The following is a 25,342-nucleotide window of genomic DNA, read 5'->3' as shown; positions in this document are numbered from 1 at the left end:
AACAGTGTCTGAGCAGTCAGTTTCTGAAGGGAGTTGTTGTCCCAGAAACAACCTATGAAGCAGTTCAAAGGCCGTGTTCTTAGCGTCCCACAATGCACCTTCCAAGGCAAATGCTTATCATACAGGAGCTACTTCCGCACAGTGTATGCCATACGAAATCAGCATTAGTTAAGATGAGCCGGGGCCATGCATGAGGCGTCTCCATCTCCTATCACTTCAGCCACTCCACTGCACTTCCCTCGTCTTTCCAGTCCTTGTTTACACAAAGTAGCTTACGTTTATCCTGGATGTTAAGGAACCCAGCCAGAGCTGTCATCACGTTCACGCTCCAGCTGTTTTTTGTGGAGTACATCTTGACTTCACTTATTTGGGATTGACCTCGCGGCTTTTCCTTTGTTAAAACAGGAGTGCATCACTATGTAGTGGTCAGCAGAACTGCTCAGGTTCTGGGCGATCATTTTTAGGACATATCACAACTTTCATGCTTCTGACATATTCTGAAAAATGGTCTACTCTTCTATTTTTTGTCTTTTTGCATTTTGCACACATGGCTGGCTAGTAGCAACAACATGCACATTGTGGCAACAGATGTCTGAAAAGCACCATCTGGGGTTATCCCAAGCCTTCTGTACTGCCTGAGTGAGCATCTTCTCAAATCAAACGAGGACCTTTTTAAAACAAGCTCTTGAACCGAACAACCTCCATCTGACATACCGTCATGAGCTTTTTATAAATGTGATCAAAGTGGAGTTCAGAATCAACCAAAGATCAACTCTTTCAAAGGCAACGTCAGACTCATCATACAAGGCCTACTTAACCAAAGCTAAAACGGGTATGAAAGTATTAAAAAAAATATGGAATGTGCATTAGTATTCTGCTGTATTCAAACTCGGCAGAATCTGAATACCTCAAATCCAGTTTGACGTCACATGGATTATGGATGATCCCCTTAGGGTATAGATTTTTTTGAGTGCAAACACACACACACACACGCATGCATATACTGTACACTTTGTGCCCATTTCATCCGTGCATAGAGAACATGCAATCGTAGGCCTGATCCCAAGCCATTGGGACGTTGACATGGATTCAGTTCATTACTCAACAGCCAAAACAACAGACTCACATAGTACTCACGGTGTACTCCTCTGCTGTATACAAATAAACCCTCGCAGCTGCCTGCCAAAAACCAAGGGATTAAAAGGTGCCGCTTGGCGTAAGTCCTTGACCTCTGCTGTCAATATTTCCACATATGAGATGAATTGATCAAAGGCGTAATCTTTTTTTAGGATATTACTAATCGTGTTGTGCAACGCGTCCACTAGTGACGGCCGGTTACGTCCGGCGTTTGCCTTGATGCACTGCTAAAGGGGGAGAAGCAGGTGTAGTAGGGCTGGACTCTGGCAACACACGTTCTCGCTGAGCCTCATATTTCATTGGGTCACTTCATCCACAGTGAGTCCTTGAGTGGCTTAAGACCAAAGCACACGGAGCGTGAATTTCGGTGACCCAAATAAGGAAGGGAATCATCATTTAGTGGAGCGAAGCACACACACACACACAGCGCAAATCTAGCAGGGCTGCATATTCTTGCTTGCTTCGTATAGGACTAGCACGGCGTCTATTTCAACCCTGAAAATTCAAAAACATTATTTTCATTTTAAGATTTATTTTTGAAGGTTTTATCCTTTTTTATTGTAGAGTAAGACAGGAATGTATGAGAGAGAGAGGGGGGGAGACGTGCAGCAAAGGACCACGGGCAGGTATCAAGCCCTGGTCACTGCGGTAAGACCTGGGCCTCAATCGCACATGCTCAACCCGTGAACCAGGCCCCCAAAAACAACATTTAGTTTCAGTCTGTATGTTATTCAAAGCGTTTGCCTCATTGAAGACCAGCATGCCTCTTCCAAAGACATCTGCCTATACCTCGAATGTCTTGTCATTGTTGTTAGAGTTGGACGAAGACGGTCGAGGCTTCCGCCTGATGGACCTCCACAGCCCCCCCCCGCCGGGTCCGTTCCGCCCGGCGGAGATGGCTCCAGAAGGCCGGCGTCGAGGCTCTTCCCCGAGCAGCTCCTCGCTATACTTAACTCCCTTAATGCAGCGCCCGGCTGCTATCAAAGCGTTTCTTTATCGACGCATGGCCCCCGTCCCAGGTCTGCCTCTAGGAGGGTTCAATGCTAGTCGTCAGGTGCTGACTGGCACGGTGGAGCTGCTGTTTTAACACACCGTGGGGATGTCTGAGGAGCTGCCCAAAAAGACACTCTCACACACTCACACTCACACTCTCACACACGCACCCCCTGAGCTGTTTATGGCTTGATGTAAGAGCTCTATTGATACGCAAAGGGTTGATAATTCTGGCCATGCGCACGCGCACACACGTGCACCCACACACAGGCGGGCACACGCGCACACGCCCCATCCAATAAACAGCCCCATCTCTGTTTGTTTAAATAATGAGCTTGTCAGGGCTGCCAGCAGAAGCAGGTCCTGATCAATGTGACCCGATCGTGTTTCCAAACAACAGCATCTGTGGCCTAACCGCAGCAGAAGAGCGCACGCCACCAACCCCTGCCTGCCAGCACTGAGAAATGAACCACCGCCCGCCCCCCCCCCCCCCCCCCCCCCCCCGTTTAGTACCAGAGACTACATAGACTGTTTAGTACAGTCTCAGTTACAGCCTCCTCCCAGCGCGTCACAGGCCAGGCCAGCAGTCACGCACCACTAGGGTTAAACGGGGCTGAACCCCTCCTGGTACTTCTACTCATACCATTAAAACATCCGCTTACACCACCGATACTACTGCTACAAACGCGATTACTACTAGTCAAATACTACCAGTACAAAAGCATAATGGCTAGTATTGCCAATGCTGCTGCTACTGCGCTGGTATGCTTATGGCTTTTCACTATGCCTCCTAGTACCGAGGCCAGCCATGCGTTAACATGGTTACTATTGAGTGCTAGTGTGCTAAATAGACGATGTTATGTAGGCTGTGTCAATACAGCCCATACACAATATATTCTCTTCGCTTCAGCTATCGCCATGGTGCCAAAGCAGGCATTTAAACCAAGGAGCTCTCTAGAAATGGCATCCATGTTGTGTTGCGTGGAATGTAGTTGTAGAATTGTGCAATGGGCGAAAAAAGCTGGAGTCTGAATCAGCGTGCTTTGCCCAGAGAGAGAGAGAGAGAGAGTGAGAGAGAGAGAGTGAGAGTGAGAGAGAGGCAGGCAGGCGAATGGCAGAGCGGAGAGCAGTTATGTAACACTTCATCTCCCCTGCTTCCTCAATGGTTTTCCTCCGCTTGTGTGCACGTGTGTGTGTGTGTGTGTGTGTGTACGCGCACCTGTCGCCCCCCCCCCCTGAATGTGCCTATTCAGGGGTTCCCACTTAACAGGCGTCATGTGTATTTCCCCACACATGTTGAGAAACAAGGCAGTTAACGTTGTCTGGGGAGAGAGGCGTCTCTCCCTGCCGGGCGTTCAGGGAGCAGCGCTGACAGAGGCGCAGGGCTGCTGGGTGAATGGGGGGCCGCGGGGATGGAGGTAGGAAGGCACGGGGAGGGAGCTGGACGAGGAGCATTTGGAGATGGAGCTGATGGACACAGGGCACACGGGTCGCTCATAGTGTTGTCCCCACACTGGGTATTCTTTGATGCAATACCTTCAAAAAATCTCGACATTCGATACCATTTTCTATACCACTGGGGGGAAAAAATGCACAACACTGAGGGCATACAAGTTTAGGTTTTTATTTTAAAAGATAATTATAACAAGGTGATACCGTGGGTACGAAGTGCGACCGCAGGATGTGGTGAAGTGACGACTCACCGCGAGAGACGGCACCGGGAGCGCCTGAGAGGAGGAGGCGTTGCTTTGCGGGCACTGGTGCACCGCGTGTGTCTGGCAACTCGCTGTCGGAGAGAAGGCAGAGCGAGAAAGCGCAGCTGCTACTGGAGTCTCTACACTGCGGGAAAATGAGTACTGAAAATATTCAATCGATTATGCGTGGAAAAATCTATAATTTTGACAACACTAATCTTTAATTGCGCTGAAACGCTCCAAGAATAAACAAGGTCAACAGCCGGATCATGCACGCATGCCTGGTATTGTTTTGCGGCGCTTTGCATAAAAGCGTCTTAATGAATGCCCTACGTCCGTTTCCTCTCTCTCCGTATTATTTATGCGTCCTCCTCTCCTACGAGGCCGATTGGCTGTTGTTCGATGACAACCTTGTGAATAATAGATGCTCACACTGTGGCTCAGCAGAACACAGCCATACACACATATATGTGTTCATAAACAAACACACACTCTCTCGTATACTCACTCACTCACTCACTCACTCACTCACTCACTCACTCACTCACTCACTCACTCACTCACTCACTCACTCACTGAAATGAGATGAACAAAACTCAAGTGGTACTTTCAGTGTTGTATGCCACTGTATCCCTACAGATGCAACAGTCACTTACAACAACAACTAAAAAGCATTGCTAGTACTGCAAAACACTGCTTCACACTGGGTCCGCGCGGGTGAGCAGCCGTGAAGGGACTCATAAGCCACCGCCGCCGCAAGGCACGAGTGGAGTTTGGGGTTCATTTGGATCTGTTGTGGATGTGCTCTCATGGCGAGTCTCAGCCCATCCTTTGTTGAGCTTGATGTTAGTGGGTGTGTCATGTGTCTGACTGTGTTTGCGTTCTACGAATCTTTTAAGCTGCAACGGGGGGGGGCGGCGGGCGGCCGGCACGTGTCCCGGGGGGGTTTTGGTGTGTGTGTGTGTGCATAGTGTGACCACGGACAGTAGTCATCCTCCCTGGGTTGCTAACCACCAACCCCCGTTCCCCCCTGCCACCCCATACCGCTCCGTTTCAGCCAATGGCGCGCCAGTGACTGCGCCCTCTCCGCCAATGGCGGGACAGCCATGTTGACATCCTCCTGGAAGGCTGGGGCAGTGATTAGGAATTCAAAGCAGTCAAGCGGAAGAGAGAGTGAGAGAGGGAAAGAGTGAGAGGCAGAGAGACTAAGGGAAAGAGAGGAAGGGGAAATGGCAGAGGAGAGAGGAAAGGGGGAAGACGAGGAGACGAGGTGTCCATTATGAGTTAAAAGGGTTGATGCACTCCAGAAAAACCCGCCACTCAGACTGACACGCACGCAAGCGCACGCGTGCGCACACACGCACACACACACAACGTCCTACATTTTAATGGGTCGTCTAAAAAAGGGTTCTAGGATACACTTTTCTTTAATTGGCCAAAGCAGCGATAACACTTTCACAACATCGCCTGTGGGCCAGATATAGAAGGCTTTGTTTCGTTCCTCTGTACTCCTCCTCACTCTTCCCACCGCACTCCACTGCATGGTACCCTGGCCTGCCAATCTCGACACGTTATTGGGATGCTTACTTGGTCGAGGATAAAATCTTAGAGGCAAGGACTGTGTTGTTGCCCATCTGGTGTCTTGCTCTGCTTCAAAATACACCAAGCAACAATGTACCCAAAAAGCAATTTGGGCGTAACCATTTATTTTAAGGGTTATTTTAAGGTTTGATAATGAATATTTCGCTTTTTATCTGGTGTGTGTGTGTGTGTGTGTGTGTGTGTGTGTGTGTGTGTGTGTGTGTGTGTGTGTGTGTGTGTGTGTGTGTGTGTGTGTGTGTGTGTGTGTGTGTGTGTGTGTGTGTGTGTGTGTGTGTGAAAGATTAATGGTCTGACTATATATTGACCTTCTTTTGTCAGCAGGCAGTCGCCGTTTGCTGCCCAGCTTAGGTGGCCAATCACAGGTGCTTAGTGTGTGTGTGTGTGAGAGACACACAAAGAAAGACCAACAGAGGATTTAATTCATTTTGTCACAGCAACCACACCTTTAAATCACTCTCCACTTTTAGTTAACTCTTAACATCCGACCTTCTGATGGTCCAAACCCTATTTCAATCAATGTATATGTGTGTATTTCTACAAATCGCGGTGTGTTACTCTACAAGCAGTTTGCCTCTTATTCACTGCTTATGCGGTTTCTCATGACAGCATATTAGCATATTGAAAGCAGATTGTTCAGAAAGTACAACTTAAAATCACCATCTCACTGAAGGTTATTCCAAGGTTCCATCCGAAGTCATCCATTCATCTCTGTCTGCGAGGAGAATGCATTTGTTCAGGAGAGAGAGAGAGAGAGCGAGAGAGCAAGGTAGAGAGGGGGAGAGAAAAAAAAAATCTGGGTCAGTGACACATAGACAGCAGCTTCGACAGATTTATGAGCCTCACTGTAAATGGATGATTTCCACGACGACCAGAATGGCGCTTGCAGAACATTCGTGGGACAACAGGTCGTTTGTGCTCCCTCCTGGGCCCTTCCTTCAGCGTGCCGGGCAACGGGGCCGCGGCGGGCGGGCACGCTGCTAGGCATGGGGATCGTACACTGGCGGACTGTGAGGGGAACAAACGGGGACTTTTCCCCATTCAAACACATGTCTTCTACACGTCGTATTAAATAGCAGATGTCTTCTCGCTGTGAACATTCAAATTCTTCATCGTCCCCGGTGGAACCCCAGTGTGTCTGAATTAAATCAGTAAACATGGAAAATGATTTGGATTTTTATTGGTATATTCTCTCTGGCATGGCTTTGTCAGTGTCGTAACTCTATAGTCGCTAATAAAACTCCAGCCCATTCAGCTAATGGGTTCTGCCCCCCCGCCCCCCCCGGCCTCTCACAGAGTCAACAACTTCCTCTTGAATCAGCATCACATCATATGATGAGAAACACTCACAGCATTTGTAACAAACCAACAAAGTCCTACTGCTCCGTCTTTACCTCTCCTCACCGTCCCACTGGGGGGGGTGGCCTATGATGTCACTGATCCCTACTGGCTACCTTTCCTCTTAATTAGAGCGAGCGAGTAATTGTACAGCAAGTGAGGATGAGTCGCAAGCAGCAGAACGGCAGCTTTGGTGTTGTCGGCTCCTGTAACGCATTTATGCACCGGAACGGTGTGTGGCCAACCATCAAGGGTGTTTGTGGGTGTTTGTGGGTGTGTGTGGGTGGGTGTTTGTGTGTGTGTGAGACACAATATCCGCGCCTGCTCATGAATGGAGTGTTGGAGGCTTCCTAGAGCGACTAGAGAGTTACTTTAGATGCTCGTGTGTGTGTGCGTGCGCGCGCATGTTCGGGCGGTGATGGGACTGTACAACCAGAGTTTATTTTTTAACAATGCATAAATGGAGCAGTGCTGCCGTGTGCAGGCCTCCGTGATTGTGTCGCCAGGCTGCAGTGTAGCCTGGCGTGTGCGACAACTGTGTGTCTGTCTACGCATGGATGTGCCCATCTGCGCTCCTCAGGGGCTCTGTCTGTCTGTCTGTGTGTGTGTTTTTTTGTGTTCGTGCATGCATGCATGCGTGTGTGTGTGTCTCTGTGTGAGATTGAGTGGTTATCCCAGTCTGTGTGCAGTGACTTGGAGTTACCAATCTATGCCTTGAGGATTTAGGGCAGCTAATTAATATGTATGGTGGCCGGCTGCCATGGTAACACAGGGGTGTGTGTGTGTGTGTGTGTGTGTGTGTGTGTGTGTGTGTGTGTGTGTGTGTGTGTGTGTGTGTGTGTGTGTGTGTGTGTGTGTGTGTGTGTGTGTGTGTGTGTGTGGAGTTGGGACGGGGTGGGGGGGGGGGGGGGGGGGGGTGGTGGCGGCTCCATTGAATGTGCCTGTGAAGCTAAGGTGGTGCTTATCTCTGTCTGCCTACGGACATATGGTCTGTGAAGATACCCAGCCATGGACGGGAGCGTCCATGTGTATGCGCTGGAGCAGAACGAGCGCTAGTAGCTGCCTGTCGCTCTGCCTCTTACCGGAACGTTCCCTGGACCAGGGAGGACGGGATAATGAGGGTTTTTTGATGGAGAGGAAAAAGATCACCCACGCACACACACACACATGCACATGTTTATTAGCCGAATCACCCACAGAATGTTCAAAACCGGTTGAAGGTCAATGCTGTTGGAATTTACTTAAAATATCCTTATTTTGAACCTGGCGGTTTTGATTGACAGCTCTCTCCTTCTCTCTCTCGCCCTCACCCTTGCTCTCCTCTTCTATTTACACAAAGCCCTTTGAGGTCTGGCTGTCCCTTCATTCAGACCCCCCCCCCCCCCCGCCAGTCTACTTCCTCCCCGCTCCGCTGATCCTCGGGGGACTCCAGCATCTTATTGACCTTTTCCAAAGTGTGCCCAGTCTGTTAGCGGCATGTAGCAGTTAGCTCTCTCAGCTCCTCCTCAAGCCGAACCCTATGATCTCTCTGATCAGAGGGGCCTGCTGGTGAGACGGGGGGGCAAACCAACAAAGAACAGGCCTTTTTAGCCCCCTAAGCCCTTTGACTATTGAATGAGGCTGCTTGTGGTGCAAGGTTAGCTCACGAGAGCTTAGCTAGCGCTGCTCACCATTAGCATAACGTAAGACCGGCAGGCGGGCGCAGCAGAGGATGTCGGAGTGGAAATAGATGCACAGAAAATGATTTTCAAAGCACATCCACACCAAGGACGCTTTGCCTGCTTGTTGAGAGCAAAAAGTGTTTGTGCTGTCAGTGCACTCTAATAATACCTTACTGAATGAAGAGGCTGCGTTCATTATTAGTCACAATTAAAGCATAATTGTCATTCATCGCTAATTAAATGAAACAACATGAATACTCTTACACTTCACAAGGCTGTGCCATCTCAGTATTCATGTGAGCTTGTCTTTGTCAGCAGAGCATGCTTGTATTATATATTACGAATAAGGGCCATTCATTGAAATAGGGCTGCAATGAATAGTTTGAAAGAAAATAAATCCAATCCCTTTTTTACAGTTGATGAATCGTTTAGATAATTTATCAAGTAACCCTAACCCTAACTACCAATTATTTGCAGTGTGATGCTTCAGAATTTCCCATTTTTGTTGTTTGGATCAATGGAACACTTGTTTTTCGTGGCTGAATGTCAGATAAAGCAAGCACATTGAAGACACATTTGAGCAGTGTTTTTTCTAGACTAAATGGTTAATCTGTTTATCGTAAAAATGATCCTTCAATTTTCCGACTGTGAGATGTATCATTAGTTACAGCCCTTCACTGCCTGTGTTCACGGCATGTGCACACTGCAATTAATACAGGCCACAGATCAATATCAATATTACCATCACGTTGGATCTCCGGAACTCCAGGAAAAGGATCCCCAGGGAAGGACCAACCTTTCGACATGAAAACAAGATGAGCATTACCTTACGTTGATCTCGTTTTCATGTCAAATGTTCGTTTTCATGTCTTGTTCTCTTGTTTTTACGTCAGTCTTTATCTGATCGAAGTTTTGATCACATTGGATCGTAATTTTGATCTTGTTTTCATGTTGACTTTTAAAAGAAAAAGGTCCTTTTTTTTTTAAAGCTTTTTTGGGTTTGGAGAACAGATATAGAAATGACAGGACCACAGGTGGGAATCGAACCCTGGTCTCCAGTGGGCGTAGAGCCGCCCAGCTGCCCGTTTTCATGGTGATTTGAGGTTGTTTCTATTGGGGAAGTAAGAGTTTTTCCTGGTACTGCAGGTCCCGTCCTCAGTGGTGTGCTCCGTTCTGAGGCTTTGTCCCTCCGTGCTCTGTAACAGGATGCAGGATGTTGTGCCGGAGGGCTCTTGTGAGAAGAAGGCAGTGTCGCCACAATAGCCCTCATTAATCACAATTAACGCTGGTGGGCACATTGACGCCAGCCAACTGACCAGCACAATAAATCGCTGCCTGTCTTGTACCAAGCGTTTTGTTCAAAGGCGTTTGACGTTGAGAAATGACGCTTTTTGCCTGCCATATTGAAACACCTTGTTAAAAATCGACGGTAAATGTTTGTTTGACCTCAGCACTGATAAGTGACCATTCATTTATTTTTGTGCCATGAACAGGAAGTACATGGTGTGCCACTATCTGGGCAATTTGCCTATTTCATGTTGACATAAAGGCTCGTTTGTCACTAGTTCTGATGCAAATCAATCATCGTGTGTCTTGTTTTTCTCATTTTCTCATTATTTATGCCTTAAATGGTTATTGGTTATTGCCTTTTTAGAATTGCAATGTGAAATGGCTGGATGACCAAACTGTCGGTGGAAAAGGGGCAGTGGGTCACTTTCAACTGCGAACATGTAGTTGAAGCCACGGTTGAGTGTGTGTGCGCTTGTGCGTGTGCGTATGTGTGTGGTTTGTATTGATTAGTTCCTGACGTAGATTGATCTCAGTGCTTAGAGAGCTCTCTGCTGAATGAATCCCAGGATGTTCTCTGTTTAAATACAAAATCCTGTCCATCTGGCCCAGGGGTCTGCTCAGTCATCTGCTACCTTAGAGATCAACATACCCGTGCTCTCATAAAAATATACAGAAAACATGTGTTTTAATCGACTGCACAATCCCATTAAAGTTAAACTATAGTGACAACGACCACCACTCCCCCACTCATTTGGTGTGTGTGTGTGTGTGTGTGTGTGTGTGTGTGTGTGTGTGTGTGTGTGTGTGTGTGTGTGTGTGTGTGTGTGTGTGTGTGTGTGTGTGTGTGTGTGTGTGTGTGTGCGCCTGCCATCAGTGCGGCTCCTCTCCTCTATGAGCTGGGCCGTTCTGCCTCAGCTGCAGTAGTAAAGCCTCTGGCTGTCAACATTCAGGGGACTTTATTATGATGTGTAGCATAAGTGGCCCCGGGGCCGGGGAGCAGCAGCGGGACCTCCGGAAAAAAAAAAGCTTCCTTTAAAAAGCTTCCTTTAATTTCCCTTGTGTCGTCCGCTGATTGACGACTGTGGGACGTGGAGGGGTAGAGAACTACGCACACGCACCTACATACACACACGCACACGTACACACGGGTAGAGAGAAACACATGCACACACACATCACTACAGCTCTCACAAACACTCACACACATACGTAAACCTGTCCCCACACACACACACTCTCGAGGTTTCCGAGAAATGAGAGCGATATGTTTATTTATATACGACGTGTGAGACTAGGAAACTAACCATTGTGCAAAAGTGTGAAATCTACGTGTGAGTATGAAGGAGAAAGAGTGAAACAGAAAGTGTGTGTGTGTGAGAGAGAGAGCTAGTGTGTGCTTGCTTTTGTGTGTGTGTGTGTGTGTGTGTGTAGAAGAGAGCTAGTGTGTGTTTGCCTGTGTGTGTGTGTTTGTAGAAGAGATCTTGTGTGTGTTTGTAGGAGAGAGTGAGTGTGTGCTTGCTTTTGTGTGTGTGTGTGTGTGTGTTTGTAGAAGAGAGCTATTGTCGGTTCGTTTTGTGTTTGTGTGTGTGTGTGTGTTGGTGTGTACTCTGTGTTCTCCGAGCAGGTGCGACTCAGCAAAGCCCGTGGAACACTTTTAGTCATTGCTGCATCTGTGTTGATGACCGGCTGCAGGGCCATGATGTCACCTCCTCGCTCTGTTTCAAAAAGATGCTGAGCACGCTCTCGCAGTGACTCTGCACACTGCAGTAGAAACTCTCTACTGTACGGCTACCGCATGTGGGATTTAATGGGGAGCACTGTGCACGGTTCAAAAGGTAGCCGTAGTGTTCAATGTCGACGGTGTTATCTAATGTATTGCAGAGTTTGTGTGGGTTACTTGTTCTCAATTGCAAGTGCAGCATTGGCAGAGGTTAAATTATGTTTCAACTTGGTAATGATGAGCGATAAATAACTTTTTAATAGCAATAGATTAAAAAATGTGTCATCCATCCAGGAGCGGTGCTGTTAATTATCAGCCATTTGTTTTGATCTGTAGAGTATTGATAATTTCATAAATGATAGCTTGTTACATCCATATCAATACAGCTTAAGGACACAAATGGGTTTGAGTGTGCATGTATTATTAACAACTTCACATGTAGTGTGTGTGTGTGTGGACTGATGGATGGGCCTGTCATCCCTCAGTACTGCTAGTAAAGGTCTGAGCAGTGTGTGATGTTCTGCTCCAGCGGTGCTCTAGAGGTCCACTGGGCCATGGCACCACACAGCTCTCATGCTGCCCACTCAGACCATGTCTGGCCTGGGTCTGACAGCCCATTACTCCCATCTAAGCTCCCATCTTAAAATAACTGCATTGTCTTGGCTCCTCTTCGGTTTTACAGACACTTTTAGTTGAGATGTTTTTGTAAAAAAAAAAAGGGGGATGTTTTACGATTGGATGCAGGAATAACATATATTTGAGTGTTGGTATTGTAAGTAACTCTACATTGTTCAAGTGTTTTTTTTGTGCTCAATTCGTTAATCTAAGCCTAGCTAGTCATCCACCAATGTCTACTTATCTATGCAAGTTTGACTTTTCTTTATCAGTCTATCTGTAGTCGTTGTCTCAGTCGATATTTAGTAGGATGCATGAATCCATCAATAGTCATCATAAATCTATACACTTGCAAATCATTGGTTATTTATGATGCTAGATCGATAGCTCAGTCCTTAGGTATTTAGAACCATGAATAGATGTATTATTTGCAAGGTTGCTGTATCGTAGGCTGTTCAGCTCACAGCCAAAAAGCACTGGGTTTGATCCAGACAGCATCACCTTAGGCGTCCTCCAACAAGATGCATATTGCCTGAATGATACACCTCTGAACCCACTGTATGTTGCCTTAGGTAAACCTCTTCAAATGTACAACATATGGAAGGGAGACATGGAGATATGGATCAGCGTTGTGCAGGGTCTATCTCCCAGATGTTTCCTCTCTATGTTCTCCATCATCCTTCCGAAGAAGCCATTACCGGCAGTTAACCCCCACTGCTTACCGAGACCGCTTCCCTCATCAAACACCAAGTGTTCCTCTTGAGGTAATGCACGTCTGTTGTGGCAGGAGCGGGGGAGGTGTGCATGTGCGCGTGTGTGATCGTGTCTTGAGGATTGTTAAGTGGCTAATTGCACTAACCAGTCCACTCAGAGCCAGCAGTGGTAAATTACACCACACACAGCAGGTCAATGGAGAGAATTAGCAAGCCCGCCACAGTAATGGCTCTGCTATGACCTGGGACAGTTGCGTGGTTAGCTCAAGCCTGTCCCTGTAGACCATGTCAGTACACAGTGCCCCACCCCCCCCCTCCCGTTCATCGCATCGCCTCCACAATACTTTGGGTCTGCAATCCTTGCCGTAATCACGTCAATGAGCGTGAGACATCGCTGTGCAACTTTGATTGATTCACAAGCATGGTGGATACACATCAGATCATTATGGCTATCAAGCTGTTATTGCCAACGAAGGAAGGGAATCCATATGTCGTTTTTTTAGATCATAAACATATTGGGAGTCGTAACTATCGAAGTAGCAGCAGATGGGCATGTGACTATAACAGCCGTTGTTGTATCAACATCTCTGGCCATATAACTTCGAAATGATTCATTATTCCAGTCTTCGACCTAATGGAAACTACAGTAGTATCAAATATGCATATCCATACGAGTGGTGGAGTGAAACTGTGTTCCTGGAACTGGTTACGTTGAACTTAATATAATTATAAGGATTTAATTATTAAGCCCAAGCAATATCTAGTCCTTTTTATTTTCACTGCTGATATTCATCCAATGTATAATGATTTCATCCCACGCCATATCTAGTTATTTTATTCTTGACGCTGATATCCTGCTGCTGTGGCTCCCTCAAGGCCGTGTGCTTCAGTTAAAATCCACATGATCCAGAAGCATGAGTCATAAATGCAGTGCTCCGAGTTTGCAGTGTTCATACGCATGGAGGGTGCAGTTTTTACTGTGTTCACCGCTATGGATTTTGTCCTCGGGGCTAACAGCTTGCTTGCTATTGGAGATGGGCATACTCCCAGCCACCCCCACACACAATTATTTGGGTTATTCTGGGTTCATTTCTTTTGTGTAAGGGAAGAGGACATGAGCACAAAGCAGTAATTATTAGATGTAGCATTTGGTTGTAGCCGTATCTTTCACTTTTAATATCGCTGTTGGATTTTGGTGCATCGATGCCAAGGTACAAGCTGAGTCCTATCACTCACCAACTCATTGGCACTGGAGTAAGCATTTGTGTCCATCGGGTGCGGTTGCCATGTCAGCCCGTCGCCAAGGAAACAGGGATATCTATTGAGTTTGACAGGTGGGCTTTGGAAGCCTTCTATCAAGATGTGTTAACTTGAGGAGGTTGCGGGGGGGGGGGGGCTTTCTTCTTTGAGAACCGCACACAAACAGGAACACAATCTTTTCACGCACATGCTATCAGTCAAACTGTCAAACTTCAGGCACACAAAATGGGGAGCACATGCGTTTACCAGTTTTACTTTTATCCTTGTTCTCCTGATGGCATTTTTAAGTAATTCTCGGCCCATGCCAAACTTACTCTTAATCTCTCAGTCTCTGTTTGTACGTTGTCCATTTCTCTGAGCTATCAGATCAGTGAGTACAGGAAGGAGTGAGCGAGGTTCTCCAAACAAAGTGAGAGATGCATCAAAAGAACTGGCTCAAAGCACAGTCTCTTGGCCATCCAAATGAGCCGTGGTTTATAATCAGCCCTGTGTGAATGGGCCAGCCATAAGCTGCTGAAGAATATGTTTCACGAAGCAGGAAGCCTCATTTGGGTTGCGTGTTCCCAGCTTACCTAACTTATCTGCACTGTGAAAACAGCCAACAGGAAAATGTTTTGAAGTCCTCTGTTTTGCTGTGAAAATATATAAATATATTCTCCATTAAGGTTGAGCAAAACACTGGGAACAACTCGCGGTTGGTTTCGAGGTTTGAGAAATGGGATTAACTCATATCCACCCTGCAGTGCTATGTGCATAAATTTACATATACTGGACATGGAAATGCTTGTCATCAGAACGGTTGGGCTTGTTCATTGTTGCATGAGGAAGTACCTGAACGTGTACGGAAAGTGTTGACAACTCTTCTATCTTTGCCCATCGAGGCATCAGACTGTATCAGATTGTATTTGTCTGGACCGATTCAGTTATTGAGTTGTTAGACACGGAAAGGGAAAACGAACATTGTTTGTTTTAAGGCTGGATGATCGGATGGCAACCCTGACCAGCTGCCATTTTTTGTTCAACTGACTAAGCGGTACATCGCCTCCCGACACAGATGGATATTTTCTTTGAGGCCGTGTGCGTCATTCGCTCTTTGTTCTCCCCCAATGGTAAGTACCCTAAAGGGCTGATTATGGTTCCGCGTCGACACATCACAAGGGGGTTTACGTCTTTGTGGACCCTCCTTGCGTCCACCTTAAGGGCCTGACGTGCGCCTCGCAAAAACGTTGTCCTTGCGTCGAGGCGACACAACAGAAAGGGTTGTGATTGGTCTGCTTACCTAAACCCGACACAGAACCAAAACAGGTTCCCGACTCTGCAAAGCTTCTGCGCGGTCCTTGTGTTGCGTCGACGTGGAACCATAATCAGCCCTTAACCTGTACTGTCCTGTGTGTGACCCCTCCCCTAATGGCCTAAAGGGGAGTCTGTGTGTAATTTGCTATGATGATTTACTTGTCCCAATGTGCGTATTGAATAACAATCACCTCTCTGAAACGGTGTCAACAGTAACTAATGAGTATTAAACGATTGGCTGTTGTCAGGCTGGCATGCTTGAAATGTTTGAAATGTAATGTAGTACGCTGCGGACATTAGGGGATTTAAACCTAGTACCTTTTGGTCCAGAGACCCAACAACACCCTAACCACTCGACATCTACTGTGGCTATGAATCCCAAGGCATTCAGTTCTTGTACCATATCAAAAATGTAAATGCTTTGCTAAAATGTTTCATAGTCTCCTGCGACCCCATATGCATATCAGGGGACCCCAAGTGGGGCCCCGGCACCTAGGTTGGGAACCAGTGCACTAGACTATCCTGACCTCCCCTCACCCCTCAGTGAACATCCAGGACGGGTCCCCTGGCGTACAGCTTCGGTGTGTCAGCCTTAACGTTGTCCAGTCCTCCGTGGATCAGCGTGACAGTCCTCAGCCCTATTGATTTTCTCCTCCCCATCGTCACTCGTTTAGCAGTGCATCCGGTTACTTTGACGTTGATCCTGTGTCGATACATGTCTTGCCCGGGATGTCCTCGTTCTAAATGGTTAATCATGTGTTTTGTGTGTGTGTGTGTGTGTGTGTGTGTGTGTGTGTGTGTGCGTGCGTCGGGGGTTGTTCAATTTAACTGATTGCAGGTTAGGGCTGATGGAGTCTTTCTGAAGTGAAATTCTCTGTCCATTGACTCATGGCCCTGCATTGATTTTCCTTTTCAGTATTTTTTTTCCTGTCCTGTGTTTTGTGCTATTCACGCAAAGGGCTTGTCAGGATGCATTAACTGATTGAAGTGGTGTGTGTGTGTGTGAGATAGGCATGGGCACTATAACTGCATCCAACGACTGCCCTGTTCCTCTGAGAATGCTAGCCTTGAATAGTTGAGCAGGCCTGTGTCCTCAGATGGACCAAGCTTCACACTGTGCATGTTTATTACCGGACAACAAATCATTTAGAGCTATTGGAACTTGTTTGCACTTCGCTTTTCTGGCTGAGCAGGTGTCTGTGTGATTATGGTTAGTGTGTGTGTGTGTGTGTGTGTGTGTGTGTGTGTGTGTGTGTGTGTGTGTGTGTGTGTGAGCATGTGAGCATAATGTAATGGGAAGCATTCAGAGACTGTTCTTCATTATGCCGGTTGAGTTCCTGTCGAAAACTAAGATATTGGCAAAAGCAGGCGTTTCATTATCTAATAAAGTCTACAGTGGGATGGATGTTTTAATTTTGTAAGTTCTTCTTTGGAATAAATAAAAAAGAAAAAAAAGTGAATTGAAAGAAGGGCTCTGTGTTTAACATTAAAATGAGTGATCGCATTAGGAATGACGTGAATGAGTTTTGCACAACGTTATGAATCGTCCATTTTTTAAAACAGCCTAAACCATTTAATTAAAAAACGACAGAAGATTAAAATATTTAAAGGAATCGTACAGTTGGCAGTTTCAGATATTGGTGGAAGCCCACACACACACACACACACACACACACACACACACACACACACACACACACACACACACACACACACACACACACACACACACACACACACTCACTGGCTCACTGGCTCACCGGCACACACACACACACTCTGACACACAGGCACACACTGGCACACACACACTGGCACACACACTGAGACCAGAAGGTGGACAGAAAGGGATGGCAGAGAAGGAGCAGATGGGAGAGAGAGAGAGACGTAGTGGGCGAGAGATGGAGGCTGTTTGGCAATAGCAGCACGGTTGGAGGAGCACAACTGTGAGCGGTAATAACTGTTGTGGGTCTGATTCTATTAACCCCTTTTGTAGATTACTTTCATCAGCAGCAACTTGCAGGCTTGTGGTTCATTCATATCCGTTAATAGGCCTTCATCACAAAGGTGTAGCAATACTTACACAGGTGTATCTCCTTATGTTAATCATGGGAACTGGCCCGCCTACAGACCCATAATGAAGTTGATGAGCTACACCTGTTTACGCTGCGCCTGTTTACTCTGTGATGAAGGCCCATTGATGGCATTAGAGTCACACTAATGGCCAACGTCTCCCTTTCTATGTTTTTCATCATTCATTATCAGGGAGATGATCTCTTTATCTGAATGTGTGCGGATGCTTTATGCTTCTAGTACTGATTGTCCTCCACTTTTCCAAACTGCCATTCTGGAACCAATAGCACGCAGCATTATCAGACGGCGAGAGCGGCTATAACATTTGAACGACTAACAACAGGGACCCGTTTGAAAAAGGGACGAGCCAAAATTGAAAATTGACAAATCCAACGCTTATGGTAATAGCTGGCGGTCTGTGTGTGTGTGTATGTGGGACACACACACACACACACACACACACACACACACACACACACACACACACACACACACACACACACACACACACACACACACACACAGAGAGCCAGCAGATGGATGGACTGTTTTGTTTCTAATTGCTACGGTGGGTGGTCCGGTGACGGTGTGTTGGTGACGTCTAGTAGGTGACAGACAGGCCCCTGGCGCCCCCTGATGACTGGGACTGAAGGTTGTTTGGCACGCTGATGACTCCTGCTATGACTTCTGCCATTAAGGCTCTTTTGTGGCTCATTAGGTTCAAAGCGACCTTGTGTGGTGTGTGTGTGTGTGTGTGTGTGTGTGTGTGTGTGTGTGTGTGTGTGTGTGTGTGTGTGTGTGTGTGTGTGTGTGTGTGTGTGTGTGTGTGTGTGTGTGTGTGTGTGTGTGTGTGTGTCTGAGTAATGGGTTTTATTTTGGTAGGAGTGTCTCTGCAGGGGTACGTCTGTAAGTGTTATACTGAGCCTGTGCAGAAGCAGATGCATCAGAAGAATGCACAGCTGTGGCATGACGCAAGTGTGTAGTCTTTCTGAAAACACGCACGCACGCACGCACACATGCACGCAGAAGCATATGTCTTCTGCCTATTCGCCTGTGGTGTCTTATTGTTGCAGCATGTCATTAGCACAGCTTTTTTCATGGGAGCTTTTCAGCTGTGAGCACTGTGCAGCAGGCCATTTCCAGGCAAACTGGCCATGCCTATTGCCTACACATGCATGTACACGCACACGCACACGCACACACACACTACTCTCTTCCGTCGATCCATCATCTTCTCTCAGCCCTGGTGATTTGACAAAGTGATTTCTACCCGTGCAGCCGTGCCCTGTTTGTTTTACTGCTCTCTCTCACACATCCGACCACCAAATAAATGGCTCTATTTCATGGATGTAGACCAAGGCAGAGGTGGTATATTTCCCCCACTCGCTGTCACTTTTGAAGGATTTGATGGTGGTCATTTCTCAAGGAACCAACCAGGGGCTTTTCCCCTCTGGAGCCGTTACTGTGAATGTACTTTCTCTATAATGTACTCTGTATTACCTCTGTGCTGCCACTGCTCCATCTATACTCCCTCTATACTCTCTATACTCTCTCTATTACCTCTGTGCTGCCACTGCTCCCTCTATACTCCCTCTATACTCTCTCTATACTCTCTATACTCTCTCTATTCTCTCACTATACTCACCGTATAACCTCTGTGCTGCCACTGCTCTCTATACTCTCTCTATTCTCTCACTATACTCACCGTATTACCTCTGTGCTGCCACTGCACTCTCTATACTCTCTCTATACTCTCACTATACTCTCTTTATACTCTATACTCTCTCTATACTCTCACTATACTCACCGTATTACCTCTGTGCTGCCACTGCACTCTCTATACTCTCTCTATACTCTCACTATACTCACCGTATTACCTCTGTGCTGCCACTGCACTCTATACTCTCTCTATACTCTCACTATACTCTGTATACTCTCTATACTCTCTCTATACTCTCTTTATACTCTCTATACTCTCTCTATACTCTCTATACTCTCTCTATACCCTCTCTATACACTCTGTATTACCTCTGCCACTGCTCTCTATACTCTCTACTCTCTATACACTCTTTCTCTGTGCTACTGCTACTCTCCCTATACTTTCTATACATTCTTTAATCTGTATGCTCTCCATACTCTCTATAACTCCTATATAATCTCTTGATACACTCTTTACTTTGGCCTCTCTATACTCCCTTTACTATCGGTACACTATGCTCTTACTTTCTCTCTACTCCATTTACTATCTTTTTGCCATCAACAACATAAACATCATCATACTGTATGAGCTGTTGGACAACAGGTGGATCGTCCTGCCCCAAACTGTGTGTTCCTCCAGGCTCTGTTGTGGGCCAGCAACGTTGTGTGTCACAGTTGTGTTCTGTTGTGTGTCACAGGAGAGAATTACTAGTTGATTTTATTAGTTATTTTACACCATGTCATATTCTCTCTCCAAATCATGTTTGAAAATCAAAGACAAATTGTTTTTAATAAATAAATAAAATGAATGTAATTTATTCAAATCAAACGGAAAATTAAATATTAAATGAAAGGAATGAAATGAAAGATGACTGAGAGCTATGAACCGATCCAGCAGTGAACGGGCGTGGTGTGTCCTAATGTCCTAACGGAACGCGTCCGTCTGTCCCCCTCAGACTTCAACTACACCACGGACGGCTATGAGGGCGACGGGCCCGAGGACGCCAAGTCCCAGGACGGCTCGGAGACCATGCCCTTCATCGACGAGTCTCCCACCATGTCCCCGCAGCTCTGCACCCCCCACGGAGACGCTGCCTCCCCCTCCCCCCCGGAGGGGCTGCTGCCAGGGGTGAGGGGACGGACACACACACACACACACACACACACACACACACACACACACACACACACACACACACACACACACACACACACACACACACACACAAACACACACACACACACACACACACACACACACACACACACACACACACACACACACACACACACACACAAACACACACACACCCCTGAACCTACACTTACACAAGTAGTTTACTTCCGCTTCCCATACCGCTCTACTGCCGGACTTCTGTGTTGACCTCACACTCTGATGTAGGGGCAGATAAATAAGTTCCATGAAACTTGAATGATCTACGCGGGTGGCCACTGGTCGGAAACCCACGGTATCAGAGGGATGAGAATATATAGCAGGATGTATAGCGCATCTGAGGTGAACATGTTACCGCCAGACGGTTTAGTGCAAATGCTGCAGTGTGTATGCGGAAACAGCATCCCTGCAACGTGAGGTGCTGCTGCAAGCCTGGTTACCTTTCATTGATGTGGTTTTTGCGAAATATAAAAAAACAAGAGAACTTCAAGCAGAAATATGGCAAAGGCTAGCCTAGCCTATGCTGGACGTTGATGTTGTATTTTATGCTATTCTCAGATTGCGTGACATGGCCCTTTTTTTTGATACCCAAACAGCCTTTATTTCGAAGAAGTAAAACAATGTTGCCTCTGAGTTCTCGATGCCCCTTCTACAAGTCTAGACTCTTATCTCGCGTTTCATTGGTCTTCCTGTTTGGCAGTGGCTGGTGATGACATTTTCACTGAGATAAAAGTGAACCACTGCTTGCTTTTCCTCTGTTCCTCGTGAGTACATATATGTACACGTGCCGCTATATAAATATATATCCTTTTCTCAGCCTTTAACCACACTGCAACATGCTAATGCAGGTTTAGAATACAGGTTTTTTGGGGTCTGAATCAGGAAGTGACTCAAAGTCTCCAGCTGGTGTGATGGCGCTGACAGTGGCAATCAAGCCTGTGTGTTTAAATAGGGACCAGACTCTGGCGTGGCGGAGGAACGGCCCATCTGCTCGGGGGACTGGCTGCCGTCAGAGCGTCCATAAGAAACCCGTTTTCCAGCCGTATGTTGTTGGTTTTCTTTACACTCGTTGCATTTAAAGTACCTCCTTTCTGCGTGCAGACCAGTGGAAAAACAACACACCTGCTTGTTTTAATGCGCAGCCTTTAGTTTGTTGGTGTGTATTTAATCCAAATTTGAAAGAATGTACGTCAAAATGAAAAGTGAAAACGGTAATGAGTTTGAATCATCTGATATAATGACGCACAATGCGCTGCAGACACAATGTGATTATGACTCAAAAAAGATGTGCCAATGTGGAGCTTCCACTATGTGTGTGTGTTAGCTGGAGACCTGGCCCACCAATGATAAACCAATAGCTCCATCTAGTGGTGGGAATGGGTAAGATCAACAAAGGAATGGGCATGTCACCAACTAACAACTCTACTTTCCCATCATGTTGTCTATCTTTATCAAGGGCGAAGATCTCATTTCAGCTTGGGGGCGAAAACAAACATGGACATTTTTTCAAGCGTATTCTCTGGAGGGGACAGCAATAATATCAGCAATGTTCATCAAATGACCTACTGTAACAGACACACAGGCATTAATCATAGCTTAAAATATGTATGAAAGAATCCCTGTTAGGCCATCAATCTTTATATTATCACCCCATGTTGTTGTAGATATTGGCTGAATCAGTGTTTAGGCCAGATTTCTTATATACATATACAATATACTTATATACAATAACCCCAAGACATATTTCCAAGATTGGAATCCATTTTAAATGTCAGTTTTGCAGTATAGTGAACATTCATCAAATGTTTCTACAATGTCAAATACAAGTGGGGTGAAAAAAAGGTCATTCCTTCAATTAATTCACTATACACCTCAACACATGGAGCCTCAATTTGACCGTAATAGATTTGGAGTCCACACGCATATCATCCCTGGAACTGCCTCTGTAGGCTGTTTAACACAACGCAGACGTACGGGGAATTCAAATGGGGAAAGCTTTTCATGGAAAGCCAAGGTCTCCCCCTCCTCTCCCTTCCTCTGCCCTGCATCCAGCACTCTTGTTGTCTCAGCCTCAACTCTGCTTAGCCTGTGCCTTTCTGCTGAGTCGACAGACTCCCCCCTCGGCTGACGCAAGGAATCTTGCCCTGCCGGACCAAATAATTCAGCCGGGATATATTATTGTGCGTGCGTGTGTGTGTGTGCGCGCGCCTGAAAGATATTGCTTTGTCACGAAAGTCATGACTGCAAGATAAGGGTAGATCAGAGTAAGAACGACGTTGCATTAAACGCTTCGTTGCATTGAACTCTTACTTTTATAGTCACTGCATTCTCAGGTGGAATTTCCAAGAAAGGATGTTTTCCCGTCCCGGTTACTTGGTACTAAAGGCTCAGTTATGGTTCCACGTTGACGCAACGGAACGACCACGCAGTCGCTTCAACGCAGTCGTGAACCTTTACGGTTCTGCGTCGAGGTTTACGTAAGCGGACCGATCACAGCCCTTTGCTGCTGCGTCGCCTCGCCGCAAGGTTAGAATTTTTGGGAGGCGCACGTCAGGCCCTCGCGAAAGGACGAAAGGAGGGTCCGCAAGGACGTAACGGCTCCGTAAACCCGATCGCGTTGCGGCGATGTGGCGACAATAATTAAGCCCTAAGGGACAGTATGCCACAGTCAGTAGCAGGGGGGGGGGGCTGACGTGAGCAGCCAGACAGCGATGTGGGGGGGCCGTGGCACGGTGAATGGTTTATATCCGCACCCCACACAGAGGAGTGAGACACTCCACCACGAGAGATTTGTCACACCAGCTTTTCCTCATCTCCAGGATATTTACATGTCTTTATCTATGCGTCAAACTGAAGGATGGCGGGTTTATTTATGTCTCCACTGTAGCTCTATATTTAGAAGCTTTAGTCTTGACGTCGCTGGCGCTTCATGGCTTTTCCGTTCATCGAGAGGCGCTGCATGTCGCGTTTAGCGCGTAGCCCGTGTTGTCTGACAGCCTGCAAACGGCTGGCGAGATGAACCTCAGTCGGTAATCAAGAGCAGCCCAGGCTTAGCCTCAGCTCAGCACTAAGGGAGCCGGGCACATCGATTAGACAGAGGCCGGTGGGGGAGGGAACGAGAGAGGGAGGGGGAGGGCAAGAGCAATCGATAGAGGGAAAGGAAAAAAAAAAAAAACATGCTTGAGCCCAACCAGGAAGTCTATGTTGAGCGGAGAGTTATAGGCAGTACAATGATTGGACGAGAGCTGCGACAATCTAGCAGACAAGAGAGAAGGAGAGATGAGGAGAGGAGAGCGTAAGAGAGCGAGAGTCTGAGCCAGACCTATTGAGGAAGTCTCTGAGAAATGGTGTGTGTGTGTGTGTGTGTGTGTGTGTGTGTGTGTGTGTGTGTGTTGCAAGGCTGTCTGAGCCAAGGGGAGGGGACCATGAGGAGGAGGAGGAGGAGGGGTGAAAAGAGAGGCCAGACCCCATCGACTTTGAGCCGGAACACTGAAACACACACACACACACACAGACACACACACACACACACACAAACGCAGACCAGGAAGTCCAGCTGAAGGAAGGGGGTGGGGTTAAGTAAGCGTGCTGTTCCCTGTCCGTATCCGTGTCTAGATGCGGCGCAGGGAGAGTGGTGAGAGCGGTGGATGTGTGCAGACTGACTTTGAAGGAGGCGACGGTGGCGTAGAATAACAATTACAACCCGCCGAGCGTAGTGGGGACGACATACACCCAGAGGGAGAGGAAGAGGAGGAGGAGGAGGAGGAGGAGGAGGAAGAAGGGGAGAACAGCAACAGACCGGGGGGGAGGGGAGATGGAGGAGGAGGAGGAGGAGGTGCTGGGCTACTTGGACAAGGTGCTGGAGGAGGTGGATGAGGAGGAGGAGGAGGAGGAGGAGGTGTTTGAGTACGGCGATGGCGAGCAGGAGCCCACTACCCCTCCCGTGCCTCCACACTTCAAGGTGAGGACGGCGCCGGCCGCCAGCGAGACGAGAGGCCAATGAAAGCGCTGCTGCTGCTGCTAGCGTGAACCGTGCATTAGCAGGAGCACAGCTGTCTGATTTGTTTGTGTGTGTGGGGGTGTGTGTGGGTGGGTGTTGCACACAGATGCTCGACGAACACGCACACACACACACACACGCCTGATGTTCTCATAGGTCAGAACACTTAGCTAAATATAGCCAAGTGGGAAGTGTTATTAGTGTCTGTGTGTGTGACTTCAGTGTGTGTGTGTGTGTGTGTGCACAAGTCTTTCTTTGCAAGAGCAACCAGTTGGTGCGTAAGCACAGCTTCCAAAAGTGTGTTTGAAGCATACTTGAAAAGGAAAGAGTTGAGGAAATACAGTTATTTCCCCACTGACGTAATTGTGTGTGTGTGTGTGTGTGTGTGTGTGTGTGTGTGTGTGTGTGTGTGTGTGTGTGTGTGTGTGTGTGTGTGTGTGTGTGTGTGTGTGTGTGTGTGTGTGTGTGTGTGTGTGTGTGTGTGTGATTGCTGGAGATAACATGGGGATGATAACACAGGGCAGTGCTGTTCTGTGACTGCTTTTATCACACATAATGAGTCACAAAGGACACACACACACACACACACACACACACACACACACTTCATGGACTGGACTTGCAGTGTGCTTTTGTTGAAAGCAAAGCAAACTAAAATGGGGGAGTCATATATAGCTGGTTGCCATGGCAAACCATTCCATAGCTGTTAGCCGATGCTAAAGCTGCACGTTGCTACACAGAGTCTCTTTGTAAAGTTAAGGTTGGGGGGGGTATTCCACACAAATTCCCACTGTGGGAAGAAACGGCTTTTCTCTTCTCAGTTTCCTGTCTGTTTCTCAACACACTGAGATGACTGCTGCCCGTATACTCTCTACGTGGCACCTACCACACACACACACACACACACACACACACACACACACACACACACACACACACACACACACACACACACACACACACACACACACTAAATGTGCTGATAATTATTCAATTTGCAAAAAAATGTGCAATCAGCAAAGTCCTCGCAGTATAGCCAACTTTCCCAGTGGTTCTTTTTCCTTTTCATAATAGGAAGTATGGA

General features: G+C 47.1%; 1 protein-coding gene across 2 annotated transcripts in view; it reads left to right on the top strand.

Annotated features, from left to right (window-relative positions):
• abr (ABR activator of RhoGEF and GTPase) overlaps positions 1 to 25,342 on the top strand; it is a 105,583-nt gene that overhangs the window by 13,591 nt on the left and 66,650 nt on the right. The window contains exon 2 of one of the 2 annotated variants that reach the window (XM_084474457.1): positions 20,041 to 20,213. In XM_084474457.1, the coding sequence (XP_084330583.1) occupies positions 20,041 to 20,213 (173 nt within the window). Of the gene's footprint in view, positions 1 to 20,040; positions 20,214 to 23,858; positions 24,220 to 25,342 lie in introns of those variants that run through there. The other variant, XM_084474458.1, reaches the window with a different exon arrangement.

The sequence above is a fragment of the Micromesistius poutassou genome, assembly GCF_964030765.1.
Source record: "Micromesistius poutassou genome assembly, chromosome: 10".
Lineage (NCBI taxonomy): Eukaryota > Metazoa > Chordata > Actinopteri > Gadiformes > Gadidae > Micromesistius > Micromesistius poutassou.
Note: the sequence above shows the minus strand (reverse complement) of the source record. Positions and strands in the feature narration are given on the sequence as shown.